The sequence below is a fragment of the Choloepus didactylus genome, chromosome 21 (genome assembly GCF_015220235.1).
Source record: "Choloepus didactylus isolate mChoDid1 chromosome 21, mChoDid1.pri, whole genome shotgun sequence".
Taxonomy (NCBI): domain Eukaryota; kingdom Metazoa; phylum Chordata; class Mammalia; order Pilosa; family Megalonychidae; genus Choloepus; species Choloepus didactylus.
Genome location: NC_051327.1, coordinates 45,988,505 through 46,012,227, shown reverse-complemented (window position 1 = coordinate 46,012,227; position 23,723 = coordinate 45,988,505). Strand labels below are relative to the sequence as shown.

Sequence of the window (23,723 nt, the reverse complement as noted above, 5' to 3'; positions counted from 1 at the left end):
CCAGCTGCTAAAACAAATACTGTACAGGGGGTTGGCTTAAATGATGGAAAAAGTATTAGCTCACGGTTTTGAGGCTAGCAGAAGTCCAAAATAGAGATGTGAACAAGGCAATGCTTTCTTCCTGAAGACTGTGTTGTTTTGGAGCTGGCTGCTGCCAATCCATGGGTCCTTGGCTTTTCTGTCACATGGTGATATCCTTGCCTTCCTCTTCTGGGTTTGGCTGACTTCCAGTTTCTGCTCCTCCCTGTGGCTTTCTCTCCATAAAGCCTCCAGTAATAGAAGTTGGGCCATACTTTAGCCGAAAATAACATTTTCAAAAGGTCCTATTTAAGACGGGTTTGCATCCATAGGAATGGATTAAGATTAAGGACATGTTCAACCTCCCACAGAACCCAAACTAAAGCACTCTTTAAACAGAGCTCATCACATTTCCCTAAAATATTTTTCTCTGTTCCCCAGCTCAGGAATGACCTTAGCTGCCATAATCAGACAGGAATCCTCCTCAACCATCCTCCTCCCCTCCCAGTCCATTCTACTTGATTCTTCTAGAAAAGCAGAGGGACAGATATTCACCAATCCCCCTCCCTCCCTCCTTGTATCTGGCCCTGTGCTGAGCAATGAGATTCCAGGGATGAGTCAGACTGGTTCCAGCTCTTGAGGAGTCTCCAGCCTGTTGGGGAGACAGACAAGGTCCACACCCTGTGCTCAGAACCATATCAGAAGTCAGAGAAGTCTTCCCTGAAAAGGTGACGCAGGCTGGGTACTGAAGGCTGAGTAGGAGTTGGACATTAGGGAGGCAGGGAAAGGGCACTGTAAGAAGACATAGCTTGTGCTAAACTTTCAAGATATGAAAGTATATGGGCTAGGCAGGGCCAGGGAGTGGAAAGGGAAGTGTGGCTTCACTGCAGGTGTTATGTCTCAAAAGTGAGTCTTCACCTGATGTGCCCAGAGTCAAGCAGAAGACACCAAGATTTTGAAAAGAGAGTTTATTGCTAAGCACAAAGCAAGTTGATCAGAAGGCCTATGGGACTTAAATATGTCTCCCCAAACTGGAGAAACTTTCAGGGTTTTATAGCAGGCTTAGGATAATGAGCAAGATGGTCATTTCTGGGTTGACTCATGTTACTTGTTTAATAATCATTAAGGAGACTATGTGCAGGAGCCCCTGACTTCAGGGGGCTACATGCAAAGGCACCCAACTTCAGGGTAGCAAAACAAGATAAGGGGATACAGGGGGGCGGTGGGGGGAGGCAGTCACGAATTGTCTTGTAACTGTCCAGTTACAGGATAAAGATTATGCAGTTTTAAAATATAGCATCAGCATTAAAGAAACAAGGCACCTGGGTTACAGTTCAGTGAGTTACAACAGTTAAAGATATTTGCTTCTGGCTACATTACAGTATATCAAAAATTTAGAAAGCTTTTAGATAATGATTCAGTAACTATATTTCTTAGAGCTCCATTACATACCTTTGTCATGGAGGACCAACAGCAGGGGTAGGCAGGAGTCAGGGCATGAATATCAGCTTGTAACTTTTTCCTGAGGGTAATAGGGAGCTATGGAGGGTTTCTGAGCAGGGAAGTGACACAGTCAGATTCAGGTTTGAAAATGATCCCTCTGGATTAGTCAAGACCAGGTGGCTGGCTCAGCCAGGCTCTGGAAGGAGAGCTCCTGTGCTTGGAAGGGTCCAGCTCCTCGGGACCAGCCTTCAGCCTTGATATGACCTGATTCAGCTAAATGAAGCTGGGGAGGGGTGAGGCCTGGGGGACTTGTCGGCTCACTGCCCCCGAGGTAACCATTAATCTCTCCCCTGGGGGAGTCCTGGGGCTAGTCCCTTGAGGGACAGATCCTGGGAAGAATGGAGGTGCAGACAGAGGTAGACTCGGCACCAGGGGTCCAGAGGGTCCTAATTGACAACCCTGCTGACATTCTGGTCATCGCTGCTTATTTTCTGCTGGTCATTGGTGTCGGCTTGTGGGTGAGAGGTCAAGGGTGTGCTGATGGGGGCTGGGCCTCTGGGGCCAGGGGAAAAGGTCTCAGGGAGACCCCAGGGTGGAGGTGGGGCAGGATGCCTGGATCCTTGAGGGCTGGGAGGCAAGCAGGTCTTTTGAGGACCTCAGGGATGTTCCCTGTTTTCCCACCTTTGGGTTGAGTGACTTGAGGGAATCAGTGGATTTCCATCAGGGACAGCATTCAAGATGAGGTCTTTGCTCCCCGTTCCACATTTTTGGTTCACCTGAAGCCCATACCCAAGACACCTGGGAAGGTCAGGTTGAATCTGGCCACACTCAGGCCTGGGTATTTCAGGGGGAGAAGATAACAGGATTGGGGCCCTGGGAGGAGGTGGGGAGCCGAGCGCTGGTTAATCTTCAGCCTGAAACAAGGCTGAGGAATGTGTTGAGGAGGCTAATGAGGCTCAAAGATGTTCCCCGAACCCAGATCTCCCCCCACTCCTGTCCCCCAGTCCATGTGTAGAACCAACAGAGGCACCGTGGGCGGCTACTTCCTGGCGGGAAGAAGCATGGTGTGGTGGCCGGTGAGCAGGGCTGGGCCGTGGAGCTGGGAGGGGCCTAGGGAGGCAGCCTGGCTCACCCCCCTCTCTGGCCATCCAGGTCGGGGCCTCTCTCTTCGCCAGCAACATCGGCAGTGGCCACTTTGTGGGCCTGGCAGGAACTGGTGCAGCAAGTGGCTTGGCTGTGGCTGGATTTGAGTGGAATGTGAGGCTTCCAATACCCCCACCCCCTTAGTGGGAGCCCCTGGAAGGGTCAGACTAGGGAAGCTCCAGGCAAGGGGGTATAAGTAAGACTGGAGATGGGACTTCCCAATTATGGGCTGGGGGCGAGGGTCCCAATTTCCAGCCTGGAGGCAGGGGAATGCATGAGATGATCACTTTCAGGGTTGGGGTAGGGGTTCTCCTAATTTGCTGTGTGATTCTGGACTAGCCACTACCCTCTCTGGGCCTTGATTTTCTTCTCTGTGAAGTGGGTCTCAAAGATAGCTAAGCACCTGTTAGTTCTGATGCTCTTTGAAAGTGTAACCCATGTGGACCCCTGTGCCAAATTAAAGCCCCTTGCAGAAATAGGAAGAGGAGACAAAGCTCTGGGATTGAGGCTCACCTTGGAAGATGGGGAGATCAGGGCTTCGAGCTCAGGGCTTCCTGGATGAGGAGGCTCTGAGCTGAGCCTTGGGTGGGTGGAGAGGAGAGCGAGGCAGCCCTGCCTGGGGAGTCCGGCTGAGGGGTCTGTGTTTGGGTTCCTGTGCTTGGGAAGCAGAGGGAGGTGGGGGAAGATAGACACCTTCTTGGGAGGGACTGGCCAGGACTGGGAGGGCATGGAGGATTTTGGTTAAGGGCCTAGAAAGGTGTCAAGCCCCTGACCCCTAATGCCCAGGGCCATCGTCCATAGTTGGATCCTTCTCGCCCCCGGCGCGACTCTTCCCGGGCCACTGCCCTGGAGTAGCGTGTTAACGAAGGGAATGCCTCTCAGGCCCCGCAGGGGCGAGAGCGCACTCAGGGCGGGCTCTTTGGCGCGGTGACCCTCAGCCGTCGCCCTGTGCCCGCAGGCGCTGTTCGTGGTGCTGCTTCTGGGCTGGCTTTTCGCGCCCGTGTACCTGACCGCGGGCGTCATTACCATGCCGCAGTACCTGCGCAAGCGCTTCGGCGGCCACCGCATCCGTCTCTACCTTTCCGTGCTCTCGCTTTTCCTGTACATCTTCACCAAGATCTCGGTGCGCCCACGCGGCAGGCGGGGCGGGATCCTGGAAGAGCGGGGCCACTGCAGGGAGGTCTCAGGAAGTCCTGAAGGGGCGCGGCCAAGGAGTAACCTGCAGGAACTACGATGGGGGCGGGGCCTGGGAGGAACAGCTTTCTGGGGCTCTGGCCTCAGCGGGTGGGCCCGGGTACGAAAATGAGGGTGGCTGTGAGGGCGTGACTATGTAGGGGCGTGATCTCGGCGGGAGGTGGGCCTGAGCCCCTGCCCTGACCCCTGCGTCCCGACCTGCGCGCTCATTCTTTCCTCCAAGGTGGACATGTTCTCCGGGGCGGTGTTCATCCAGCAGGCTCTGGGCTGGAATATCTACGCTTCCGTCATTGCGCTCCTGGGCATCACTATGATCTACACGGTGACAGGTGGCCGCGGGAAGGGCTTAGGGAAGGGAGCGGGGCTGAGGACTTGCCCCGAGCGTGGAGCCGTGGGCGGAGTTTAGGGGAGACTCCAGAGGGAAAGCGGAATAGAGAGGCTTTGAAGTGCAATGTGGTCCCAGCAGGAGGGGGAAGGAAACCTTTGGAAAGCAAACTTCTCTCTCCCCACGGTTTCTTGGATTTGGACCTGGAAGTTCGGAGCGCTCAGCCCGTGCTGGGCTTCGGAGTGAGGACTGGGGGTGGGGGGTGGGGGGTGGTTGGGAGAGGGGAAGGAAGGTTCAGCAGCTCTCGCGCTTCCTGAACGCCGGGAGGGGGAAGCCGACTTGGCCAGTGCCCGCGCTCTCTCGCCAAACCCGGTGCGGTTCCGAGGATCTTGTGGACGGCCCTGGAGCCAGACGAGGGACCATAGTGGGCGGGGCCTGGTGTCAAGCTGGGCTGGAGGGGCCCAGCCCAGGGGATGTCTTAAACTGAGAATTGGACCCCAGAGAGTCACCCCCTCCTCTGACACCGACGTGAAAATCGTCTCCTAGAGCGGGGCCTCAGTGGGGTTCCTGCAAATGGGCGCCTGGCAAAGGGGCGTCAGTGGACCCTGAAGCTCACCAAGCGCTGCCTCCTGTGCCTGGGTGCGTCAGCCCGGAGAAGGGGCACCCTTTCTAAATGTGTTCTCCAGGAAAGGGAACCTTTTCCAAACTCGCACAAAGACCCTGTCGGGTGCTAGGGGCGGCTTGACTGAGATTATGAGCTGGGCTCCGCACCCACTGACCCATGCCCGTTGCAGGAGGGCTGGCAGCGCTGATGTACACGGATACGGTGCAGACCTTCGTCATTCTCGGGGGCGCCTTCGTCCTCATGGGCTACGGTACGGGGCTCAGCCAATTGGGGGTGGGGAGAACGGAGAAAGTCGCGGGCCGCAGAGCTCTCAGTTCAGGAGTAGGGACGACGCGCGTCTCCAGCACGTGGGTCCCAAGGAGAGCCTTGGCGCGGGCGCCAGGTCCACTGACAGACTCTCTGGAACAGCCTTCCACGAGGTGGGCGGGTATTCGGGGCTCTTCGACCAATACTTGGAGGCAATGACGTCGCTGACGGTGTCCGAGGACCCGGCCGTGGGCAACATCTCCAGCTCCTGCTATCGACCCCGGCCCGACTCCTACCACCTGTTCCGGGACCCTGTGACGGGAGACCTGCCGTGGCCCGCGCTGCTTCTGGGGCTTACAATTGTCTCGGGCTGGTACTGGTGCAGCGACCAGGTGCGGGGACAGGGGGGCTCCAACCAAGGGCAAGGCTCGCGTAGAGCCGGTAAATTCGAAGGCCTGATCAGAGGGGATGAGACTGCGGCTCAGCAAAACACGCTAAGGGTGGAGCTACACCCAAGGGGCGGAAGCCGAAGGGCAAGGCATGCGCGTGGAGCTGAACCCCCACGGGCTGAGCACAGGCGGGTGGGGATCCCCCAATTAGAACGACGAGTAGCGGCAAGGCCCGAGGGGGCGGTGTCTCGGGGACAACGCGGTCCCCTGCCCTCGTCGCAGGTCATAGTGCAGCGCTGCCTGGCCGGGAAGAACCTGACCCACATCAAGGCGGGCTGCATTCTGTGCGGTTACCTGAAGCTGATGCCCATGTTTCTCATGGTCATGCCGGGCATGATAAGTCGCATTCTTTACCCAGGTAACGTCCGCATCCCGTCCCCACCCACGGTCCTGTGCCCCTCCCAGCCCCTTTCTTGTGCCAGGATCCAGGTGTCAGGGTCCCAAGATACGGGATTCCAGTCGCCCAGTCCCAACTCCCACCCGGGTCCCCTCTCTCCTCTCCTAAGACTTCCAGCCCCCACTTCAGGGATCCTCATCCCCAGACCGGATTCCGTCCTAGCCGCGCTGTGATCTCTTTCCACAGATGAGGTAGCGTGCGTGGTGCCCGAGGTGTGCAAGCGCGTGTGCGGCACCGAGGTGGGCTGCTCCAACATCGCCTACCCGCGGCTTGTCGTGAAGCTCATGCCCAACGGTGAGCGAGGAACCCGGCGTGCTCCCTGCCCACAGGCGCCCGCACGCCGCGCAGACTGTCGCTGGGAGGGGGTGCTCCTCGCGGCGCCCGCAACCACCCGGGAAACCCTGGCCTCAACTGCTATTGGTCTGCAGGTCTGCGTGGACTCATGCTGGCGGTCATGCTGGCCGCGCTCATGTCCTCGCTGGCTTCCATCTTCAACAGCAGCAGCACGCTTTTCACCATGGATATCTACACGCGTCTGCGGCCCCGCGCCGGCGACCGCGAGCTGCTGATAGTCGGACGGTGCGGCCCAGGCTCCCTCCCCATCCCCTGCCCCACGAATCAGCCCGGGTGGAGGCAGGGAACTCCCGCAGGGTGAAGGGGAGTCCCAGGTGAACTCTCCAGACGGCCGCCCCACCGCAGGCTCTGGGTGGTGTTCATCGTGGCCGTGTCGGTGGCCTGGCTCCCCGTGGTGCAGGCGGCGCAGGGCGGGCAGCTCTTCGATTACATCCAGGCAGTCTCCAGCTATCTGGCGCCGCCCGTGTCCGCTGTCTTTGTGCTGGCTCTCTTCGTGCCCCGCGTCAATGAGAAGGTGGGCCTGCGCACATTGCGAGCTTGGGGCAGGGTCGGGGCACCTTGAGGAGGCTGACGCTGTCTCCTCCGCAGGGCGCCTTCTGGGGACTCATTGGCGGTCTGCTGATGGGCTTGGCACGGCTTATTCCCGAGTTCTCCTTTGGTTCGGGCAGCTGCGTGCGACCCTCGGCGTGCCCGGCGCTCCTCTGCGGCGTGCACTACCTCTACTTTGCCATCGTGCTCTTCGTGGGCTCCGGCCTGCTCACCCTCGCTGTCTCCCTGTGCACGGAGTCCATCCCGCGCAAGCACGTAAGCGCCACACCGCGGCCAGCGGGGCTCCCTCCTCGCCCCCCCACTAGCTTCCGGGAACGCCCAGTGGGGGCGGCCCAGAATTTCTGCACTGAAGGTGGGCGGGGCAGGTTGAGAATCCAGTTTGAAGTTTCATCTGCAGGGAGAGCACAACGTCTTTATTTTAAGTGATCTATTTATTGGAGGTGGTTTGGGGGTCGGTGGCCTGAAGACTTTCCTGGAGGCGATTAAAGTCCCCAAAGCTAATCCCTGACATGACCTTTGGGACTCAAACAGCAGGATCTGACTGGTGGCAGAGAGGGACAGAGTATACCATCCCGAAAGCTTACAAAAGGGTTTGGTCTTGTGCTGCTATCTAACTGGGGGCAGGACAAAGGAGCTGGGTGCCCAAAGGCTGGGCAGGATTGCACAGGTGGAGAAGGAAGGGAGGGTGGCAGGAGAGAACGTGGGAGCAAATACTCACAGGAAGGAAAATTATGTCGGCTGGAATGTAGAGGAGAGTTTGAAGGACTACAACTCTGGGTGTAGACAAGAGGCCTTAGGGCCAGGAAGCACAGGAGTAAGCCGGGCCAGAACCTTTAAATACCCAGCTGAGGGTGAAGGGCAGCCAGGGAAAGTCAAACTCGAGTGAGCTGCTCCTAGGTGTGCAGGCCGAACAGGGGTCGATTGGGGAGGGCAGGGAGAGGGCTGGTGTGCCAGTGTGGACAGGAGAACTTCCTTACTTAGGGTCTGGGGGGTGAGGGTCAGAACTCCCACCTGGTCCCTGTTCCTACCCCTCCCCAGCTCCACCGCCTGGTTTTCAGTCTCCGGCACAGCACAGAGGAACGGGAGGACCTGGATGCTGATGAGGAGCCTGAAGGCCCGGCCTCACCCCCTGTACAGAATGGGCGCCCAGAGCATGCACTGGAGATGGAGGGTGAGGCACTGCCCAAGGAGGTGGGTGGGGCTGGGGAGCCAGGGGAGCCAATTCCTCATGCTAACCACGGGGCCTCAATTTCACCCAGAGCCCCAGCCCCTGGCCACTGGCCGGTTCTGCCAGTGTCTGCTCTGGTTCTGTGGAATGAACAGGGGTGGGGCAGGCAGCCCTCCACCCCCTACCCAGGAGGAGGTGGCTGCGGCAGCCAGGCGGCTGAAGGACATCAGTGAGAATCCGAGCTGGGCCCGGGTTGTCAACCTCAACGCCCTGCTCATGATGGCAGTGGCCACCTTCCTCTGGGGCTTTTATGCCTGAGGCAACTGTGTGGAGTTGCATGAGCCAGGCCAGGGCTCAGCCTCACAGAGAGTGGGGGGTGGGGTGGTCCCCAGAGAAGGGCCAAAGCAGGAGGTGGGGGGAAGGCCCTGGCTCCCCTTCTTTCAACCACATCTCTGCCTGGCAGTCACTTTCCTCTAAGCAAAAATAAAGTTGCCTTTCCTATGTCCTGCTGTGGTCAAAGTGTCCTCACTTCTGGCTCCCATCCTGGGTCTTGGGCCTCGGTCTGGGCTGCTCACAAGACCTTCTTTTCTGGAGATGGGAGCCACGTGGCCCTCCACTCATCGACCTCCAGATGATGCTTCTCAGTCTTCCAGCCAGCATCCTGCAGTCCTGGGGAGAGGTTATGGGCTGCTGCCTGGACTGCTGGGGACAGCCTCTGGGCCACCCCTAGGGAAGGGGCAAGAATTGGCAAAGGGCACGTGCAGGCTTGCGTACTACTTGGGCTCCCTTTGCCTTTGCGAGTAGCCTCTGGCAAGTTCTCTCCCCTCTCTGAGCTCATTAAATGAGGCTAAAACCCCATATAGTTGCAGGAAGAATTCACTGAGATACCACATGGAAAGGGGCTGGCACCAAGTAGCTGCTAATTAAAATATCCCACTGCCCCCCAAATTCCCTTAATGCCAACTGGGATTATACACCTGTCAACACTTACACAGCCTCAGAGACTATCCTAATCTCTTCTCATCTTGCAGACAGGGAAACTGAGGCCCAGCCCTAAGGTGACCAAGAGATTCCAGGTCTTTAACCTCCCAGGTGGAGAGGTGTGGGTGGGTAGGGCCCCTGGGAAAAAGGTTTCAGAGGTCAAAGAGCCCCCCGTGGGGCTGAGGGATGTTACCTTTCAAGAACTTCGGGAACAACTTGTCCAACACATGGTGTGTCTCCTTGACGATGGCCCAGCTATCTTTCTTAGGACCTGGGGCAGGAGAAGCAGAACCAGAAGCTCTTTCCAGGCAGGACAAAGTCCTTCCTCTCTCCAGCCCCACTCTGAGTCATTGACAGCCCAGCTCAGGAGGCTCTTACCTGCCCGCACCTGGTTCCTTAGCTCTTCCAGCACTCCTGGGAGGGGTCCATCTCCCTGCAGGGCTCTAAGCAACAGGCCATGCGTGGCAGCCCTTAGGACAGTCTCAGGGCCTGCTGTCTGGCTCAGAACTACCTTTACCTGGTCTGGAGAGACCAGGGACAGACTGGTGTTAGGAAGGGCCACCTCCCCAAACACCCTCAACCCTACCACCCTGCTTTACCTGTCTGTGCCCAGAGGCCTTAGCCTGGCATGGAAGGCCATCTCCTCACCCCTTCCTTTCCAACTTCATCTCCTGTTGCTCCCCAGTGCTCTGGCCAAACTGAAATGCCCAGTTTCCAAATATAACTTCACAGTAGCCCACTGAGGTGGCTTTATTTTGCATTTCTTTAATGGCTAGTGAGAACAAGCACTTTGCAATTCATGACCATTTACTTCTGTGTTTCCTGTTATCAGTCAGACCCTCTCTTCTAGCTCTGTGTGGGCTCTGGCTTTGGGTAAGGGTTTCTGAAGGGTTCTGAACAAGCCCCAGAGAGAGAACACTACTTACTTCCCAGAGTAGACAGTAAACTCAATAGAGAGACTTGTTTCCCCAAAAGGAGACCCAAGAAGGGAGAGAAAAGTGGTTCACAAGGGATAACCAAAGATCATAATTGTATTTTAGTGTGTTACAATGTATAAAGTGCTTTTACCTAATCACCCTATCTGATCCCCATAAAAACACTGCAAGCTAATGAGGCAGGTGTGGTTAGCTCTGTTTTACAGAGAGGTAACTTGAATTTCATCAGGACATGCAGCTAATTAGTAGAGAAGCCATATTTGAATGCCTCAAAGTCTTAGTCTAGCACCGCCCCCCCCCCCCCCCCCACCGGGGCCCCAGGTAGCCTCCCAGCTGTGGAGGGCTGGAGCTGGAGGGAGGGGGGCCTGACCCCAGGGGGGTGGGTTAACAGCCAGGAGAAGGCTGCATACTCACTTCGTGACTGGTCCCAGTGCAGGAGGTAAGGTTCTTGGTGTCCCTCAGTCAGCTGTTGCAGCTCCAAGACGCTGGGGGGAGAAGAGAGTGCAGTGGGGGAAGGGGAAAGCAGAGGCAGGAGTGTCCATAACTGTCCAGACTTCATTTGGCTTGCACCCACTACCCACACACCCCACATCTATCCTTCCTTTTTTCTTACATTGATATCCATTCTCCCCATCACCCATCCTTCTGTCACCCAACAAGCCTATTGCTGATCTCTATTTGATGTTACACACGTGGCTGTCCCCAGGCTCCCCTGATGCCAGCCAAATCTGCTCAATGGGAGTAAAGAACCTCCAACTTATAGGGGGCCTGGTCAGGGGAGGCCAGTGTGTAACCAGAATAAAGAGCATGTGTGGGGAGTGGGGGCGACAGTAGGGATGAGTGTCAGGGAGGGAGATATTAGGCCCCTTACCTGGAGACCAAGTGGTGTAGTGGAACCCCCAGGGACAGAGATAGAAATGGCCAGAAACCTGTGGGAAGCTGGAGTCAGGATGCCTGGGTGCAGGAGAGGCTGAGAGACAAAGGACCCAAGACCGAGGGGTTGGGTCACCTGTCCACAGGGGCTCCATCTGGTTGGCTGAAGTGGGGCTGAGCACCTCACCCCTCTGAAGGAAGTGCTCCAGGACCAGCCGGAGCCGGCCTTCGTTCAAGGTCTCCATGACAATGGCTCGCACTGCCCGGTAGTTGGCGTAGATGTGGAGGGCAGTGAGGAGGAAGAAACATCCGAGGGTGACGCTGGGGCAAGGGAGTGAGGTGGTCAACAGGGGCCGAGGCCCAGCCAGGCATCTCCTCCCGCCCTTGAACCCGCTCACCTAGGCCAGTGTGACACCAGGGGGAGCATCAAGAGGCTGACCAGGAGCCCCGCCAGGTTCACCAGCGTCTCCTGGGAAATGGCAGAGCGGGTGGGAACTGGAGGCCTCTTCGCCAGGCCCCCTACCCAGAGTGAATGTCCTTAAGTGCCTTTCACCATCTCCCCACCCTGTTCCAGAACCTCCCAGGGCTCTCTACTCTGATGAGTGTGCCTAGTAAATTTTTAAAGTTTCTGGTGAGTAAGCAGCTTCTCTGCCCAGATAGATACTTCGAACATATCTTCTTTGTTTTGCAAGAGGCACCTGAGTAGCCCCACACTCAGGCAAGTAAATGTCCACAGAGTGGGGAGTTACTTTTATTTGGTGGTTTTAAAACACTGTTTTCCCCAAGCTCTTTAGCATATAACAGGTGGGAAAGAGACAGACACATTTGCAAAGGGGTCAAGGAACAACATAGAAAGACAAGGAACAAGACCCAAACCTCTTCCATTGATAGTCAATGTTATTAGAGCCTGTCCGATGGCCTGGCTGAGGTGTCCTGACAAGAAACAACCCCAGGCTGCCTGCCCCCAACTCCCGAGGGAGGAATCTGAGGAGCCTCCAGGGCCCTGGAGAAAACAACTGGGGAGAGGCTGAGGGGAAGGGAGAGAGGGTGAGGGCTGGGGGTCGCAGGTACGTAGCTGGGAGATCCTAAGGAGCAGGGCCTGGGCTGTGCTTGTCTCTCCCTCCCTAACAATCCTCAGACTTAGAGCTGGGAGAGACAGTGGGAACAGGGCCAACCATGTTCCACAGAGAGTGGGTTCTCTGAACAGGGAGACTTGGACTTTCTGTGCCTTGTTTCCTCATCTGTGAAATGGTGAGTACCCATTGCACAAGAACAGTGTACATGTTTAATGAGTTCATGCACATGAAATACCTGGCACGTGGTTAATGCTTAATAAATATTAGCTTTTGCTAATATTAGTCAAGGGAGTTAGTTTTAGCGTTTTAAATTTTTTTCTTTCCTCTGTTCAAATCTGGAAATTGAGTAAAACAAAATAAGGGAAGGCTAGAAAGGACTGGGCAGAGCAGACTTCCAAATTGCTTCAGTGTCAAAGAAAACCAGCCCCACTTCTGGGACCTCCCTGGGGCTTACTTTCCTTTTCTGTAAAACCAGGATAATAACTGCGGTGTGAGGGTTGAATGATGGGATGCACAAGAACACTTCTCACAGAAGGATCCAATACCTGCAGGGTTCAGTCTTAGGGTGTCCCCACCCCCATTCCAGACTCCCTTGGTTAGGCTGGGCTGGAAGGGCCTGCTAAACTGCTGAGTGGAGACCTCTGGCCAGTGACCCTGGCATACCACGTGGTTGGCTTGCCAAGTGCTTTTATATGTGGGGCCTTGCTAGATCAGAACATCCACCTCCCAGGGTGGGGCCAGGGTCTAGAGAGGGTGAGGGTGAAGGTGGGGGCAGGGGCTGCATTCAGGCTACACAGGCAGCGGGCTGGTGCCCTGACACCTGACCAGAAGCCCTGAGAATCAGAGCAGGGGCACCCCACCGGCATGCAGGTGGTTCCCTCCATGCTCTCCACGGAGGACTGGCCGGGACCTCCCCTCCTGTCCCTGCTGCTCACCTGGCTGCTATCCTTGGCTGCTACGTCGGCCATGTTGTTTCTTCGGGCCTGGTGCATGGTCAGTGCGGCCCGAGTGGCACCGCCAGCCACACTCACAATGCACTGGGTGGGGAGAGCGAAGCACAAGATCACAGGGGCCACAGGCGGTGGTGACACAGGCACTTCAGTGGGAGAGCCAAGTAAACGGCTCATATCAGCTTGAGAAAACTGGGCCTCGAGCTACCCTACAGCCAAACCCTGAACACTGTCCGCAGCATCTGGTTCTCACCCCACGTTTCCCTAGGAAACCAAATTCCATCCTGTCACTCCCACCCTGTGGACCTGGCCTCCAGGGAAACTGAATTTCCTCCCCCAGAGTGGAGGCCCAAAGACCCCTCTTGGCCCAGTCTGGCTTCCAACTTTATGCTTTTGTTCACAAACTCCACCTGCCTGGAATTCCTCCACTTTCTTCTTGACCCAGCCAAGGCCAATCCAGCTTTCCAGGCCAGCTCGAAATCCACAGAGGTGGCCCTGACCTCCCAGGGCACCTGGATCTCTCCTTCTGAGATCCCAGGGTGGCAAAGCTCACCCACGACAGCCACTGAGTGCCCTCACCCATCCCCATTTTATCAGACTGCTTTTAGGTGCCGGAAACACGGCTGGGTGCTGTGATACAAGTCAGACCTGGCCCCTGCCCTCAGGAAGCTTATAAATCAACAGATGATAGACAAATTATTACACAGGCAGAGGAAACAGCTTGTGTAGGAGGAATGTGGAAAAAATGAGGCTAGCATGACAGGTGGGGACCTGACCATGTGGAAACACGCAAACCTTGTTAAGGCCTCTGTCCTACAATCAATAGGGAGCCATCATAGGTTCTGGGCAAGGAAGTGACCTGATTTGATCTCCGTTTTTAAAGGACAATCTGGCTGCTCTGAGAAAGACTGAAGGGAGGTGAGAATGGAGGTCAGGAAGCATCTGTGCTTTTTTGGCAACACGACAGCAGTGACAGGAAGATGGAGGAATGGTTGGATTGGAGAGACTGGGGGAAAAAGAAGAGAATTGAGTGGAAGTGCAGCTGAGGGTGACAGGTGAGGGTGTGGAAGAGTCCGGATGATGGTTGGGCTTCTGGTCAGTGTAGCTGGGGGATGGCGATATTGGTCATCAGATGAGCCCTAGAAGAGGGGCCTGGGGGGAGGTTCATGGCCCTGTTCTACTCCTTTATTTGACAGAAGAAGAGACCAAGGGCCCAAGGGCAAAGTTTAGTGGCAGAATCCAGAACCAGTGTCAGAGGTCACACAGTCCTTGGTCCACTGCTACATCCTGGTTCTCTCTGGGTAGACCTGCCCTGGTGGGGAGGGGCTGCCCATTACTTTTAGTGCCTGGACCAGGGGGCTAAATGTCCTCCTGCTGCAAAGAACTGGTCCTCCCCAAATGCCAGCAGTGCCCCGGGGAGAAAGACTGCTCTAGAGAGATTTTAAACAGATGGGTGGGTGTGTGTGTGTGTGTGTGTGTGTGTGAGACTGCTCTAGAGAGATTTTAAACAGATGGGTGTGTGTGTGTGTGTGTGTGTGTGTGTGTGTTTCTTAACAGTGTCTTCTTAAGACACTTGACTCTGTGTCAGGTCCCTGTGGTGGAGACGGGCTGGGCTCTTCACCGAACCTCCCTGGGCCTCGGTTTCCTGCTCTGGATGAGGCCAACCTTGAGAGGTGGCTGCGGGGGTGAGCGGCCTGGCACAGAGGAAGAGCTTGCGTGCACCCCGCTCGCCCCTCCAGCCTCACCGTCCATCTGTCTCTCATACTCCTTCTTGCCTCTGGACCTTGCCCCGCGCTGTTCTTCACAGAACATGCTCCCTGCACCTTGATCTCCCCCTTCAGGTCCCAGCTGAAACCTTACTGCCCGGGGCAGGCCTCCCAGCATCCCCTCACCAAATGGGATTCTCCGCTGAACCCACTTGCAGCCCCTGTGCTTCTCAGCTGGAATACCTGTGGTTATAATTCTCTCTATACTCATGAAATTACATGTGGCTTCCTTTCAAAGATGGGAGAGCTCAGATTCTGTGCCACACATGCAGTCGGCACGCAGTGAGTATTTTATTGAAAAGAATGGAAGGGAGCCCACGGAGCTGGTCCCAGGTGCTTGTCAAGATGTTGACACTGCACCACCCTTCTGTCTCTCAGCTCAGAGCTTCCCCACCAGTCCTGTGGCTACAGATGCTGCCTTAGACCATCTGAGGCATGGAGGCTGTCTGGTTGGAAGATCAGGAAACGTGGCTCATGCTGGGACCGAAAAGAATCATCTACACTTTCTCACCCTTCTGGAAGTGCCTTGAGAGCAGGCCCCAGGTAAGCCTGAAACCAGAAAGTACTACCAGGGCAGGTGCCTTGGGCATGGGGGTGCCCCAGGGGTGGGTACCTTGGCCAGGTTGCTGGTACAGATGATTAGCGTGAAGCAGATTGGGTATATGGGAGCCGTAATCTCGAGGAACATGGCCATGTCATTGAGGATGTCAGCAAAAAGCCTGAGGGAAGGGATCAGAAGTTAGAGGTCAGGGACCATCATAACAGAGGACGACCCTCCCCTCTGCCCCAGCCCCTCCTCACCTCCACTGCTTGGCGTTACAGTCCAGCTGGCTCCTGTTGGGGGGGGGGGGAGGTTACTGCCGTTTGGATTTAAGGAGAAAACACATCCAGGGGGCAGTGCAGGGAGTCCCTGGCCATGTTAAGGTCTGAGAGGCTCTGGAAAACCCACACCTCAGCTGCTCTCACCACAGCCTGTCACTGCTGCCTGAAACACCATTGTAAGTTGGGAAGCCCTTCAGCGACCACCTGGTGTCTCCCCCTTATTAACCCATGACTTACCAAGGAAGAACCTGCCTGCTTGCGGCTCTCCTGAGATTCCTCTGCCATCTCCTCTTCTTCTGCTTTATTGAGAGCACCCAGCAAGGTGCACAAATAACTGGGGACCAGTTCTCTAAGATTCCAGGGACAGGAGATGCTGCAGCCCTCAACTCAGTTAAGAATTGGCAGCATAAGCCCCAACCCTTAGTTTGTAATCTTCTGGAGGGAAAGGAAGCGTTCCTGGCTGGAGTACGGACACACACTTGGGAGCTCCTGGGGGAACTCATGGCAGAGGCAGGGTGACTGGACTAGGGCTATGCCCACTAAACAAGCCTGAGTCCATGCAAAGAGTACAGGCTTTAGGGGCAATCCCAGTTCACTAGTTACAAGCTCTGTGACCTTGGGCAAGCAACTTCCATCTTGTAGGTCAGTATTATACCTGTACAATGGACACATTCAATCCTACTCTACAAAGTTGTTATAAGGATTAGAGACAACGTACAGAGAGCTCCTGGGGCATAGTTAGCACTCCTGATTAATAGCAGCTGGTGTTTACTGTGCACTTTGTTCAGACTATCTCACTGAACCCTCCCAACCACAATTAATGGCAGATACTATTATTGTCTTTACTACCACCACAAATAACTCACTAGGGAGGGCTGCTCAATACTTCCCTGGGGAGAAAGCAGGCAGCACAGATCCTTAACCCCTTCCAAACAGATGGTAGTGACCTCCAGAGCCATGGAAGACAGGGCTCCTGACGCCTGCCTGAGCCCACACCCCACTCAGTTTAGCCAAATCCAAGAGTCTGAGCCATGTGGGAAGGCTCTGGAGAAAAGTCATTCCTTTTGGGCTAAGTAAGAAGTGTCTTGTTCAGGGTTCTCTTTCAACCAATAATTCTTGGGCAGAGGACACTCAGAACCTGTGGCTGTTTTTCCAGAATTGGCAGCAGAGTGGCACATCAGTGTTCTTGAAGGCAGATCTGAGCATAGCCATGGCTCTGAGTCTTCATTGCCAGGTGACCCTGGGCAAGCCGGCTGGACTGGGAATTCCTCTTTAAAGACCCCCTGGCTCTGATGATGAAACTGTGGAACCCCCTTCCCCTGGAGACTGGTAGGAGAGAGTGGGAGCTGAGAATATAGCCAGGGCTGAGACAGATGTGACCCCTTTTTGTGGGTGGAGTGGCCAGAAGTCTGCTGACCATGAAGACAAACTCACCCCTTCCACCAGGCAAAGACAATACGGCCCAGCATGCCAGTTGAATCTGGGGGAAAGAAGAAGGCATTGGGGAAGGCACTGGTAAGGAACAAGGAAGAGCCTTGGGGGCTGTTGGGCCTGGCAGATGCTGGAACTGAATCAGTCAGTTCACACTGGGACACTGCCCTTGGGAGCTCAGCCTGGTGTGATAAACAGACACAACTCTACTATGGGGGCAGAGTGCTCAGACTCAGCAGTTTCTTGATAAATCCAAGGAAATATGTACCCATGTACACCAAGAGACATGGGCAAGAATGTTCTTTGCAGCATGGTTCCTAACAGCAAAATACTGGGAATAATGCAAATATCCATTGACAGGAGAATGCATATTCAATTCACTCAGCAGCATATTACAGGAGTGAAAATCCAACAAACTACAACTAATCACATCAATAGAGATGAATCCTAATTTTATACTCTTGCATGAAAAAGTAAGCCATGGACAGTTCTCCCTCTAGGTATATGCCCCAAAGAACTGAAAACAGGGACCTGAACAGATATTTGTATACTGATGTTCATAGCAGCATTATTCACAATAGTCAAAAGGTGGAAGCAACCCAAAGATCCATCAACAGATGAACGGATAAACAAAATGTGGTATCCATACAGTGGAGTACTACTCAACCATAAAAAGGGATGAAGTTCCGATACATGCTACAACATGGATGAACCCTGAAGACCTTGAGTGAAATAAGCCAGACACAAAAGGACAAACATTGTATGATTCCACTTATATTAAATACCTAGAATATACAACTTCATGGAGACAGAAAATAGATAACAGGTTACCAGGGGTCAGGGTGTGTGTGGGGGTGTAGGTTGAGGAGGGGGAATATGGAGTTTCTATTTGGTAATGAATGGTGGTGATTGGTAACACAACATTGTGAATGTGATTAATTCCACTGACTGTACACTTAAAAATGGTTAAAATGGCAAAATTTGTATTGTATATATGTTACCACAATATTTAAAAAAAAAGTCGATCAATGCACAACTATATGATGATACTATGAACAACCAATTGTACACTTTGAAGGACTGTATGTTATGTGACTATATCTCAATAACATTGCATTGAAAAAAAGTCATGAAGACTACCTACAGCACAATATACTTTCCATAAAGTGCTAAAACAACTAAAACTAAACAATATAGTGTTTACTTACATATATCTATGTGGTAAAAGTATTTAAAAAACAAAACAAAACAGGGAATCCTAAGTGGAAAGTTCAGAGATTACTGTCAATATTCTAGCTCTTAGTTTGGGCAGTGGGTTCACAGGTGATCATTCTCATATAAATAAGTTTAAAAAGAGATTTGAACAGCAGGTTGGTAACAGAGAGAAAGGTGGGGCAGAGGGAGAAGCCTCCTCAGGCTGGAGAGAGTCAGAGAAGTCTCTAGAATCAGCTGGACCTTCATATGCACAACGGGTGCAAATACAAATGGGTGACCAGTTACCTCTTCTATGCTGGGCACTACCTGAAACATGGGGGACACTGCAATGAACCCAAGAGTCCGAATCTAGGTTAAGAGCAGACAGCGGTCAGTATGAAAAATACTGATTTATACCAGGGATTGGGGAAACTATGGTTCCACTCCGTTTTTGTAAATCAAGTTTTATTGGAACATAGCTGCACCAATTTGTTTATGGATTACCTATGGCTGTTTCCTCAAACAATGGTTGCATCAAGTTGCTGCAACAGGAAGTATAGCTTGGAAAGTGTAAAGTAGTGACCATCTCTTCCTTTACAAAAAAAGCTGGCTGACCCGACTCAGACCATCCCTTAAACTGGGAGTAGCACACATTACACCCAGTTGGGGCAGCACAAAGAAGGAATGCTTTAGAACCAGCCCTCTGGGGGTGACTCACGGGGTGGGCACTACAAAGGACAGATACAATAGGCAGAGGGCTCCAACTTGTGTGAGCTTGAGGGCATGGACCCTTCGGTGGGAGAGTCAAGAGAAACTAGGCTATGGAGAGGAGGGTCAGGAGCTTCTCACCTTGTATAAAAGGTGGTGATATAGGCCACCCCTTCCCATTCTCCACTGGAAACAGATGCACTCACCCCGTGCCACAGCTTCCCATTTGGCCACTGAGACCTCTGACCAAGACTTTTGGCTGGACATCCTTCCTCCACCCTGGACTCCAGGAGGACCACCAAGCACTCTGGTGGACACCAGAAATACCTATGTGTACTAAACCTTCACACGCCCATGAGCTGGAGAGGGATCATTCCCTACTACAGATAAAAGTACCTGATGCTCAGAGAAGATAGGCGAACAAAATTGGGACATTTTACGAGAAACTGGTTTTTCAGCTTTTCTGGAAGCACCTGGAGACATGGCAATGCTGGTCCTGCCATCCCTTATGCCACATCAGCTGGGGCTGAGCAGTGGCTGCCTCATTCAGGAGAGACATGTGAGCAGCATGGTTCCCTCCTTGCCAGCTCAGCGTCTCCCATTTCTGCCCCTGCCTGGTCCTGGAAGCAACACCCACCAGGCTGGTGCTTCATAGGCCTTCTCCTTTCTGTCATTCTTCCCTTCAAGTAAATTTTATTTGACACAAAATTTTCATTGTTCCATTTAATATTCTTGTGTTGGATCAACGTGTTGACTCTGAACATGGCAAGATGACTTTTACTTACTAGCTGAGGGGGAGCTCACAGGGCCAGTTTCTAGTTTTCTTCCCTTCAACTGCTCACTTACATTCAGTCAGGGTTATGTCCTTCACACAAGGGCCACCTGGCCGAAAGTGGGCCTACTCAATTTTTGCAAAGATCACCCAGGCAGTCTGCAGGGCCTTTGTCAGCATCTGGTGGCTGGCACTAGGACGCATTAATGGCACATACCCTCCCTATTTCCTGAAAGCCAATTTTTGTCACTAGAATAGGCAACTTAATTCTTACCTGCCCTAATTTGCCTCACTTACAATTAGCTGAGCTGTAAGATTTAGAAACTTCTGAGTCCTAGTAAGGGATCAGCTGTCCACAAATTGTACTTGGTGCCATTTGAAAATCCTAACCAGCAAAAGAGTGTGGTGCTTAAGAGTGGGACCCAATGAGTCCAAATCCTGGCCCCAAGTGATCCCAGAAGAGTTACTTAACCTCTCTTGTGCCTCGGTTTCTCCCTTTGAAAAACTGATTAATAATGGCATCTACCAAATATGGCTGCTGCAAAGATTAAGATACATTTACTTATGTGTGCAAAATGCCTGGCACACAGCAGGCTCTCAAGGTATTAGTTGATAGTAGTCTTACCATTGTTAGTTATGACTATTAACATCATGCTCCATTAAGAGAACTGTAACCAAAAATTACCATATCAAAAGAATCCCAAGAGTTTCTTCTATAAAGCTCTGCATACAAATTCCCCATGGTTGATGGGAACAAGCTTGTAATTAAGGAGGCTTTTTTTCTTGTTGTTTTAAGAAAGCAGGCTCTAAGTAAATGGATAGTCTTTCAAATCTTAAAATGATCTTATTTTTTTCTTAATAACCTGTCTGAGCTGAAGACGGATATAGGCATGTCGATGATAAGACTGGGGTGCTCAGAAACGACATGAAAACATCAACCACCCAAGCTCCAACTGCATTCCAAAAGCTCAGCTAATAGGAGAACAACTGAGAAGATCCAAATTAAGCATAGTGTAATTGTATAAATGGACTCTGGAGCTATACCACCTGGGTTCAAATCCATGCCTTATCACTTACTGGCTGTGTGACCTCAGGCAAGTTACTTTGCTGTGTCTTGGCTTCCCCATCCGTAAAATGGGGATATGACAACACGGATCTCAGAGCTGTTGTGAAGACTGAGTCAATACATATAAAGCCTGGCACATAATAAGTACTGTTTCTGTGAACTACTATTATTATTAAAAGAAGAGACAACCAGGTTAGCAAGCCACAGATCACCACCACCTCTCCAGCAAAATGCACTCTCAGAGAAAGCTTCTCTCTGGAGATGACTCACATTGGCCCAGTTCGCTCATGCCTTTTAATGGTGAAAGTGTAAACAGAAGTCTCTTTATTATCCCAAAGATTCAGGGATGTTCACTAGAGATGTGGCCAGACTGATTGATGCTAGTAGTAGAATGAGCCTCCCCTTGGGTCTGCATTAAATATCCACTCGCAAAGTAGTGAGAAGAAATGAAGTGGAAGGCGTATAAACCCTCCTGTGCAGTCTGGGGCAGTTTCCCTTGTCTTCTCTACTTCACTCTCTAGATACACGGCACCAAACTGTACCTATTTTTTTTCTTAGAGGTTTCAAAAAAAAGCAGTAGACACTCAACAGGTGGTCGCTTTATTATTTATAGCATCATCTAGTATCCCAGAGGACTCAGAATGCCTTTCACCCTTTCCAGAATCTCCTCTTTCCTACTTAGGACTAACTTTCTCTTTTCTGGAACTAACCAACTTTCCCCATTCTAGGCAGCTGGCAGTTTTATTCAGTACTTGCACTCTAAGACAGTCCTGAGCAAACCGACCAGGGGTGAATGGGGAGGGGGTGGTTAACTTAGGGATCTGGGCTTCAGATGATATAGGGACTCTCAATAGTTTGTATGGGGAATAGGGTGTGGCTGCTAGGCTGGTGGGTGGGATGAGGGTATCCCAGCAGTGGGTGATAAGGCTGGGGTACAAGGCCCTGTTATAGGTAGTGGGGAGATTTGGCTCCTGTCTTCCTCCTAATCAGGCCCCAGTCCCATAAATATACTTATCACAGATAAGAGCTAGAGCCCAGACACTGGTAGAGGGGGCTGGGTTAGGGCTGGGGGTGGGGGAGGGTTGGGCTTTGCAGTCAGAGGAAAAAAAGGAGACCAGAGAAAGGGTAGGACTGAGCAGGGCTAGGTGAGGCTCTGGGGGTGGGGGTGCAGCTCACCTTTCACGAGCCAGGTGGCAGTGGCAGCTGAAACAGAGGCTTTTGCATTCCCCACCCCTATGCCCAGCAAGACTGCCTGGGTGGCCAAGGAGCCCGAGAGACTAGAAGCAAAGGCCTGGAAAAGAGAAGAGATGGGATGAGGAGTGGGGGCAGGAACATGGAGATCTAAACTGTATTAATGGCTCTCCTTCTTGGTGTGTGACCTGTGCGATGCCCAGGCTCCGCTCTGGGCCTCAGACTCCCGTCTGTAAATGGGGAGGGGTAGGTGGCCCGGCACTGTCCTCCCCGTCCCCGCCCTTGCCCCCGATGGCCTGGCTGACCTGCACGGAGTCCCACAGCTGGTAGGACAGATAGTCCGGGCTGACGCTGTCGGGGAAACCCTGTGGCAGGAACACGGCCTGGAGACCCGAGAGAGGCAGCGAGGCAGTCCCGGGCGTCCCCCCTCCGCCCCCATTTCGTCCTCTGGGTTTCACCGTAAAGGCCCCGGAGAACCAGCGCCTCTCCTCGGCCTCCCACTGCAGGCTCCCGTCGGCTACAGCACGGCAGCCCCGGGCAGCCCCGGAGCCGAACCGTTCCGAACACAGCTGGATCTCAAGCCCTGCGTCGTCAGCCATCCCGGATCTCTTTGCCCGAGTCCCACCGGACGAGAAACGTGGCCGAGCTCCGCTTCCGTCTTGGCTACGGCGGCTGCAGAGGGGCAGTCTTCCTTCGCCAGCCGCTGTGTCCCCGTCAGTCCCGGCCTGGAAACAGACTACCCGCTCTGGTTTCCAGGGCTCCGCCTCAGACACCCCAGGGCCAGTCCCGACCCTTGTTCTATGTAGCACTTTGTAGTTGGGCCGCGGGAGGAATGGGGGCTCTTTCACGCGCGCAACCTCCTGTTAGGCGAAGAAGGAAAGAGGGCTTCCCTTAGGGAACAAATTGTGTTCCAGACCCGGTTCAGCCACAAAATTTTTATCTGTGTGATTTTTGGCAAGTCAGTATCCCTCTCTGGGCTTCAAGTGCCTTCTAAGACGTGAGACCAGGGTGTATATTTATTTTTACTCCTTATTTTATCTCGAATACCTACCTAACACATAGGTGCTCAAAAGAATGAATGAATGAATGAATGAATGAATGAAGAGAAGTTGGACCAGATGACCGCGAGGCCCTGTTGAGCTGCACCGTTTTCTTTTTCTTTAAATTCTGAGTGTCTCTGGCCTTGATTAGAAATTCTCTCTGAGAAGTTCCCCAGGCCTTCTCCTAGACTGGAGGAGTGTTTCTGAAGGACTCTGAGGACATCTGAGGGTTGAGAAAATCAAGGGTTTGCAGTACTAGTGTCAGAAAAGAAGAGGAATAGGTAGGAAGGGCTTGTGTGTGTATTTGGTGGGGGAGGAGGTTTCCATGAAATTGGAGGAAGAGTCTAAAAACAGACTATTTTTCTCCATCCCTCCTAACTCACTTTTTCTCTTTCCTACCTTCCTTTTTCCCTTCCCATTCAATGCAGTGTGCTGACAGCAAAGAAGAAATTTGTCAAAAGCATCCTCTTTCTTTCAGAAAATAAAATGTCCTGATTCCTTAGCTTGGCATTCTCAGACCCCACAGTTTGGTCCCAAATGACTCCCAAACTATCTCCTTCCTCAGGGACCTCAGCCTGGGATGTCCTTCCACTCCCCCTCACCATATCTAACACCTACTCAGAGTGCCTCTGGGGCCAAGATAGGCCTGGGTCACTGTAATTTTTATTTTATTTTTTAGTTTTCTGGTAGAGGGAAAAAATGAAGGTTTTATAAACATTGTGTTATGTTTAAAAAATTAGCTTCTATGAGGTATCTTCTTGATAGTTTAGTGGTTAAGAGAACTCTGAGGCCAATCTTTATGAATGAATTCCATCAGAGAGTGTTACGGTTTGCTAAAGCTGCTGGAATGCAATATACCAGAAATAGGTTGGCTTTTCCAATGGGGTTTTATTAGGTTACAAATTTACAGTTCTAAGGCCGTGAAAATGTCCAAATTAAGGCATCAAGAGGAAGATACCTTTTCTAAGGAAAGGCTGCTGGTTTCCGGGGTTCCTCTGTCACATGGG

At 52.9% G+C, this 23,723-nt stretch overlaps 2 protein-coding genes and 1 long non-coding RNA gene across 8 annotated transcripts; 2 read left to right on the top strand and 1 right to left on the bottom strand.

Annotated features, from left to right (window-relative positions):
* The first annotated feature begins 1,849 nt into the window (after positions 1-1,849).
* SLC5A2 (solute carrier family 5 member 2) lies at positions 1,850-8,397 on the top strand. 4 transcript variants are annotated; one of them, XM_037814130.1, is made up of 14 exons: positions 1,850-1,979; positions 2,466-2,537; positions 2,614-2,718; positions 3,563-3,727; positions 4,022-4,127; positions 4,918-4,998; positions 5,157-5,386; positions 5,666-5,801; positions 6,027-6,134; positions 6,269-6,419; positions 6,540-6,708; positions 6,783-6,998; positions 7,782-7,914; positions 8,003-8,397. In XM_037814130.1, the coding sequence occupies exons 1-14, from the start codon at positions 1,860-1,862 to the stop codon at positions 8,227-8,229; spliced, it is 2,019 nt and encodes a 672-aa protein (XP_037670058.1). In that variant the 5' UTR covers positions 1,850-1,859; the 3' UTR covers positions 8,230-8,397. The 4 variants fall into 4 exon arrangements, 3 of the variants coding, with proteins under 3 accessions (XP_037670058.1, XP_037670057.1, XP_037670060.1); XR_005213528.1 differs by having other exon boundaries at positions 5,157-5,801; positions 6,863-6,998; positions 8,003-8,139; XM_037814129.1 differs by having other exon boundaries at positions 5,157-5,801; positions 7,782-8,397.
* RUSF1 (RUS family member 1) lies at positions 7,156-22,527 on the bottom strand. 3 transcript variants are annotated; one of them, XM_037814133.1, is made up of 13 exons: positions 21,982-22,518; positions 21,662-21,776; positions 16,749-16,794; positions 15,294-15,326; positions 15,106-15,211; positions 12,712-12,813; positions 11,099-11,169; positions 10,837-11,021; positions 10,699-10,756; positions 10,242-10,312; positions 9,271-9,414; positions 9,086-9,163; positions 7,156-8,580 (listed from the first exon to the last, which is right to left on the bottom strand). In XM_037814133.1, the coding sequence occupies exons 1-13, from the start codon at positions 22,273-22,275 to the stop codon at positions 8,483-8,485; spliced, it is 1,401 nt and encodes a 466-aa protein (XP_037670061.1). In that variant the 5' UTR covers positions 22,276-22,518; the 3' UTR covers positions 7,156-8,482. The 3 variants fall into 3 exon arrangements, 2 of the variants coding, with proteins under 2 accessions (XP_037670061.1, XP_037670062.1); XM_037814134.1 differs by lacking the exons at positions 7,156-8,580; positions 9,086-9,163 and adding an exon at positions 9,492-9,590 and having other exon boundaries at positions 9,273-9,414; positions 21,982-22,527; XR_005213529.1 differs by lacking the exons at positions 7,156-8,580; positions 9,086-9,163; positions 9,271-9,414 and adding an exon at positions 9,518-9,590 and having other exon boundaries at positions 10,242-11,021; positions 21,982-22,527.
* Positions 14,740-16,536, top strand: LOC119517446. Its single transcript, XR_005213530.1, has 3 exons — positions 14,740-14,774; positions 14,871-15,035; positions 16,471-16,536. It is a non-coding gene; the product is annotated as an uncharacterized LOC119517446 (long non-coding RNA).
* Positions 22,528-23,723: the final 1,196 nt, after the last annotated feature.